This window comes from Myotis nattereri (assembly GCF_964212035.1).
Source record: "Myotis nattereri genome assembly, chromosome: 4".
NCBI lineage: Eukaryota > Metazoa > Chordata > Mammalia > Chiroptera > Vespertilionidae > Myotis > Myotis nattereri.
The window spans coordinates 6,257,299-6,263,298 of record NC_138079.1 but is presented as its reverse complement, the minus strand read 5'-3'; the positions used below and the strand labels follow the sequence as shown (position 1 = coordinate 6,263,298).

At 42.3% G+C, this 6,000-nt stretch overlaps 1 protein-coding gene across 1 annotated transcript in view; it reads left to right on the top strand.

Moving 5' to 3' along the window:
- Positions 1-1,061: 1,061 nt before the first annotated feature.
- Positions 1,062-6,000, top strand: part of CPLANE1 (ciliogenesis and planar polarity effector complex subunit 1) — a 72,383-nt gene continuing 67,444 nt past the window's right edge. Inside the window, exons 1-5 of the mRNA XM_081089956.1 lie at positions 1,062-2,063; positions 2,301-2,538; positions 4,859-4,994; positions 5,109-5,228; positions 5,642-5,874. Coding sequence (XP_080946082.1) covers positions 2,458-2,538; positions 4,859-4,994; positions 5,109-5,228; positions 5,642-5,874 — 570 coding nt within the window. The 5' untranslated portion in view covers positions 1,062-2,063; positions 2,301-2,457. The remainder of the gene's footprint in view (positions 2,064-2,300; positions 2,539-4,858; positions 4,995-5,108; positions 5,229-5,641; positions 5,875-6,000) is intronic.

The window sequence follows — 6,000 nt, the reverse complement described above, 5'->3', positions numbered from 1 at the left end:
GCCTGGACCCATGCACCTAGAGTCGCCTGTTGCGGGCTTGACGGATGGGGGGTGCAGAAGGCAACCGGTCCCCGTTTCTCTCTCATTGATGTTTCTATCTCTCCGTCTTCCTTCCTCCCTCTCTCTAAAATCAATACCAGGTGTACCGGTTAATAATGCGGATTTTCTAGTCAAAACACGATAATTTCAAGAGAAACACCAAAAGTGCGTTATTCAAAGTAATGTCCATCGCGAGCTACACATTTCCCCCCTCTTTCAGGTAATTTGTGGATGCCATCCCAATAGAACTTTTCTTGTTTTGAGGCAAACCATTCAGAGACCCAATTTTCCAATTCTTCGCACGTGCTGCTCAGAAAGCGCGTGTGCCATCGATCGGAACAAGCGGTAATCTGAAGGAGCGAGGTCTGGTGAATATGGCGGGTGGGTTCATACTTCCCAGGCAGGATCTTTTAACGTGTCTTTAACTGGTTTTGAAGTGTGTGATGGTGCGTTATCATGAAGCAAAATTACTTTGCCGTGTCTTCTGGCACATTCTGGTCATTTCATGATCAAAGCTGGTTCAAATTGATTATTTGTTGTCGGTAGTAATCAGTATTTACGGTTTCACCTGGTTTTAGAAGCTCATGATACACCACACCTTCCTGATCCCACCAAACACAGAACATTGTCTTTCTGAAGCGATTTGGCCTTGCAGTCGATGTTGATGGTTGACCTGGATCAACCCATGATTTTGTGCGTTTGGGATTCTCCAAATAAATCACTTTTCATCGCCAGTCACAATTCGATGCAAAAAAGACTTTCTTTCGTGCCGTTGAAGCAACATTTTACTGATGACTTTTCGGTTTTCCATTTGTCTTTCGTTCAGTTGATGTGGCACCCATTTTCCTTCCTTTAAAATCTTCCCATTGCTTGTAAATGACCAGAAATTGTTTACTGAGCAACGGTTAATCTTTCTGCAAGTTGCTTTTGAGTTTGACACGCGTCTTCATCCAATAATGCTTGTAATTGTTGGTCTTTAAACTTTTTTTAGTTGACCTGGATGTTCGTCTTTCACATCGAAATCATCACTTTTAAAGCATTTAAACCAGCGGTTACAAGTATCTTGAAATGGAGCATGTTCACCATAAGCTTCCTGAAGTATACGATAACTTTCAGCAGCACTTTTCTTCAAAATAAAGTAATGAATTAAAACTTTCTGCAAATGCTCTTTTTTTTGGCACAAAATTCGACATTTTTAAGTGTAAAAATATCTATGATGTTAACACCTTCAGCAAATTTGACATACGAAGTTTTGAAGCTTGCTGTCAATACAACAAAATAGCATACATATTAAATTGCATATATATCAATATATGTGTAACTCTATCTATTGAGAAAATCTGCATTATTAACCGGTATACCTGGCAAAAACATTAAAAAAAAAATGAAGTAAATCCTTGGCATAAATACTTAAGTATATACTGTATCCTATATCTAGGAGAGGTAAGGCCCCTTTAAAAAAACAAACATCTGGCCAGTGTGGCTCAGTTGGTGGGCATCGATTGGTGCACCAAAAGATGGTTGGGTCTTTTCTGGTCAGGGCACTTGCCCGGATTTGGGGCTCGATCCCCAGTAGGGGGCGTTCAGGAGTCAGCCCACTGATACTGGCTTTCTTGTCCCTGTTTCTCTCTCCCCTGTCCCTCGCTGGGAGTGAGGTAGAAGCTGTATTGCCTTTTGTGACCTAGCCTTGGGAAATGCAGAGCAGCACTCCTGTTTTATTCTGGTTAAAAGAGAGCAGATCCCATCCAGTTTTAAGGGATAAGGCATAGGCCAGAAAAGGAGTCTCTGAGAGACAGCCAAGGTGACAGGGTAGGAGAATATGGGACAGGAGGTGCTGCTGTGGCCATCTTTGGAGAAAGGCCGATCACGTGGAAACTGTGTTTTCCAGATCTTCCCCGAGGTCTTGTTTGCCTTCACAGTCGGAGAAATGACTTGTCAAATAAAAGCAAATACAGTTTGCCTGACCGGTCAGGATACCAGATGAGATACCGAATGCATTGTCAATATCTTGCCTTAAGAAGAGAGTTGAGCCAAAACCGGTTTGGCTCAGTGGATAGAGCGTCGGCCTGGGGACTGAGAGGTCCCAGGTTCGATTCCGGTCAAGGGCATGTACCTGGGTTGCGGGCATATCCCCAATAGGAGATGTGCAGGAGGCAGCTGATCGATGATTCTCTCTCATCGATGTTTCTAACTCTCTATCTCTCTCCCTTCCTCTCTGTAAAAAATCAATAAAATATATTAAAAAAAAAAAAAAAGAAGAGAGTTGAACTGATGAAAAAGTAAAACACCGAATCTTTATGAGAATTCTAAATGAAGATCCGCAGTAAATATGGGCTATTTATTATGATCGTTATTTTTTGCATTTCATAGCATCTTGTGACTGTTTTTACTTAACTGGTCACTGAAACCTCGACAAGCATGGAGATCAGGTTGGAAGTTTTGACGTCGACCACCATCAAGCAGAAGAGGCCCTGGCCCCGCGTCTCCTGGTTGGGACAGGTAGGTGTTTCTTTATCGTACCGCCCAGTCGTCGTCTGTGTGGAATGTGTGCTTGGCCCCTGAGGTTGAAGAATGGTATGTGACATTTAAAAAATAAAATCCGTCTTTCAAGGATCACCTGCCCACAGAACAGGGTTTTGTGTTTGTGTATTGTCTTTATTTTTTTTTAAAATATATTTTATTGATTTTTTTACAGAGAGAAAGGGATAGAGAGTTAGAAACATCGATGATGAGAGAGAAACATCGATCAGCTGCCTCCTGAAAACCTCCTGCTGGGGATGTGCCCGCAACCAAGGTACATGCCCTTGACCAGAATCAAACCTGGGACCTTTCAGTCCTCAGGCTGACACTCTATCCACTGAGCCAAACTGGTTAGGTTGTGTATTGTCTAGTATAGTGAGCAAGTTAGCTTTTCCAGAAAGTTAAATGTTCTATCAAGAAGAAATATTTTAACAAGTAAATCTAAAAGTCAAGTGAATAAATAATCTGATGAACAGAATAAACTGGTGAATATAATAGAGTCAGGGGCATAGACAGGGAGTGGACTGACTATTCTCGGGGGGAGGTGTGGGGGATGCGGGAAGAGACTGGACAAAAATCGTGCACCTATGGATGAGGACAGTGCGGGGGGGTGGGGGGAGTTAGGGCAGAGGGTGGGGTGGGAACCTGGTGGAGGGGAGCTATGGGGGGGGGCGGGGAAAGAGGAACAACTGTAATAATCTGAACAATAAAGATTTAATTTAAAAAAAATTTTTTTTATATTCTGTTTAAAAAGGAGGCGATGGCATATAGCAAAAAGGAATTTTTAATCTTCTGAACCTTTTCCTATTGGAACAATCCATGGTTTTTATGAGTGTGCAACCCAGTGGCCCTTAGACCTGGGTGAAGGTGGGTCACGGTGCACTAATGGCCCAGGACACGACTCACAATACATGGGATAGAGGCCTCACCGCAGGGAAAGTGGGCAAACCTAGATTTATCACAATTATTAAAATTAAATTTGGTGGTCCCAGTCAGCATGGCTCAGTGGTTGAGCATTGACCTATGAACCAGGAGTTCACGGTTCGATTCCCGGTCAGGGCACATGCCTGGGTTGCCGGCTCAGTCCCCAGTGCGGGGTGTGCAGGAGGCAGCTGATCAGTGATTCTCATCATGGATGTTTCTATCTCCCTCTCTCAAATCAATTTTTAAACATTATATTTAAAAAAATTTGGTGTTGCCGAAACTGGTTTGGCTCAGTGGATAGAGCGTCGGCCTGCAGACTAAAAGGTCCCAGGTTCGATTCTGGTCAAGGGCATGTACCTGGGTTGCGGGCATATCCCTGGTGGGGGATGTGCAGGAGGCAGCTGGTCGATGTTTCTCTCTCATCGATGTTTCTAACTCTCTATCTCTCTCCCTTCCTCTCTGTAAAAAATCAATAAAATATATTTAAAAAAAAAATTTGGTGTTGTGTCATTTCCTCGGAGAAATTATACCATTAACTTACCTTCTCTTGAACTTCACGGTGGTTCATAGTCATCGGAGGGCTTGTTAAAACAAGGGCTGCGCCCCGTCCCCGAGCTGCTGGTTCAGTGGGCCTGGGGTAGAAGAAGATGCATTTCCTACAGTGTCTCGGGGGTTGCTGATGCCGCTGGTGAGGTGGCATTTTGAAAACCACTGCCCTGGGATAATACATGAAGGCAAAGTTAATTCAAAACAGCAGACATTTCCTAGGTAATAAAAAATGATCAGCGCCCTAACCGGTTTGGCTCAGTGGATAGAGTGTCGTCCTGTGGACTGAAGGGTCCCAGGTTCGATTCCAATCAAGGGCATGTACCTTGGTTGCAGGCACATCCCCAGTAGGGGGTGTGTAGGAGGCAGCTGATCGATGTTTCTCTCTCATTGATGTTTCTAACTCTCTATCCCTCTCCCTTCCTCTCTGTAAAACATCAATAAAATATATATTTTAAAAAATGATCAGCCAGGGTTGCAGAACCCATATCTGTTTTAATCTAAATAAATAATTTAAAAACTTGTCCATACTAGGGTTAAATTGATGACCCAGTTTCGGCTAGCAGAAGACACTCTTATAATTTTAAACCTCAAAGCAATCTAAATTGCATTTGTTAGGTCATTTTTACCAAGTAATTTTAATGAGGTATTTTAAGATAGAGTGAAACCATGTTCAGTCTATCTAGTCAACCTTATGGTTCATTTTAGGATTCATGGTACAAAGGTACGTAATCTTTCTTAAACGTCACTTTGTTCTTTTCTGGCATAATTTGGATAAGAGTTTGAATGCACTTCTGCCACCTCTGAAGTCTCACGTGTTTCTTCTCAGGAAAACGAAGCCGTTTTTCTTTTGGATGATAAACTCATACATGAAGTTAATTTGCTGTCGGGAAGGACAAAGAAGAAAATCCCTCGCCTGCAGCCTTTCTTGAAGCATCTTGTGGTCCTCACAACGTCCAGTAATGGTTAAGTAGGCCTGGTGTTTCCAGAGGCTGAGGCAGCCTGAAATTTCTAACCATGTGGGGCCATCTCAGGGGCGCTTTTAGATTGTAAGGATTGCATTTCCTTTTCGGAAACAGATGCCTGGCTGGCTGGGGTCCTTACTACCGGGGAGCTTTTCCTTTGGAACAAAGATCAAGATTGTTTGAAAACTATCCAGGCAGCTGAGAAGCCGAAGGAAATGATTAAGGCTGCAGTAGGTGAGAATGTGTTTGTTTAAATTGGTTTTAACTTGATAAAACAGGAAGGGAGGACGAAATATTTTCCTATTGTTATTTTTAAAAAATCACTGTGTGTGTATATCTCTGTGTGTGTATGTGTATATTTCCTTGCATTTTTTTTTGGTGGTGTTTATTTGTGATATTTAGATTCATCTTGGATGAATGTAGTCTGGTATGCCTAACCTATCTGATAACAAAGTGTTCCTAATATCACGTAAATATGTGATATGTTACTATTATTTGTACTTTTAATTTTTTACTACTGCCTTAGCTTTACATCCTTAATGGTCACATTATTCTGGCTCTTTGTTAGAAGAGATAAATTATTTAGCCTTTGGAGAGAATTCAGTCTTCAAGGTTTAATTACTTTTTTAACTTTTTTTTATTTTTAGCAAGCTCGTTGAGACTCTATTTGTATGTCTCTGGAGATGGAAAAAGAGTTCTGATTGTAACTCCCTCTGGAGGCATATTTCTTTGGGAATATTTGGAATTCAGGAATGTCTTGTCTTCTAAAAGCCCTTCATTGAGGGGCCAGTGGTCCCAGATCACACCTGAAGAAGCAGTGCGTTTGCCTTCCACTGAAGATAAAGAAGCTGTGGTGCATGCTGCTTTCATAAAAAATGAGGTAAGACCCACATCGGACAGGGGGTTCGAGGAGGCGAGCCCTCGGACTCTGACCACACACTGGAGTTCATGAGCACCGTGGGCAGTGCATCGCTATAGATCTTTAGTCATCATCGTCCCAGAAATG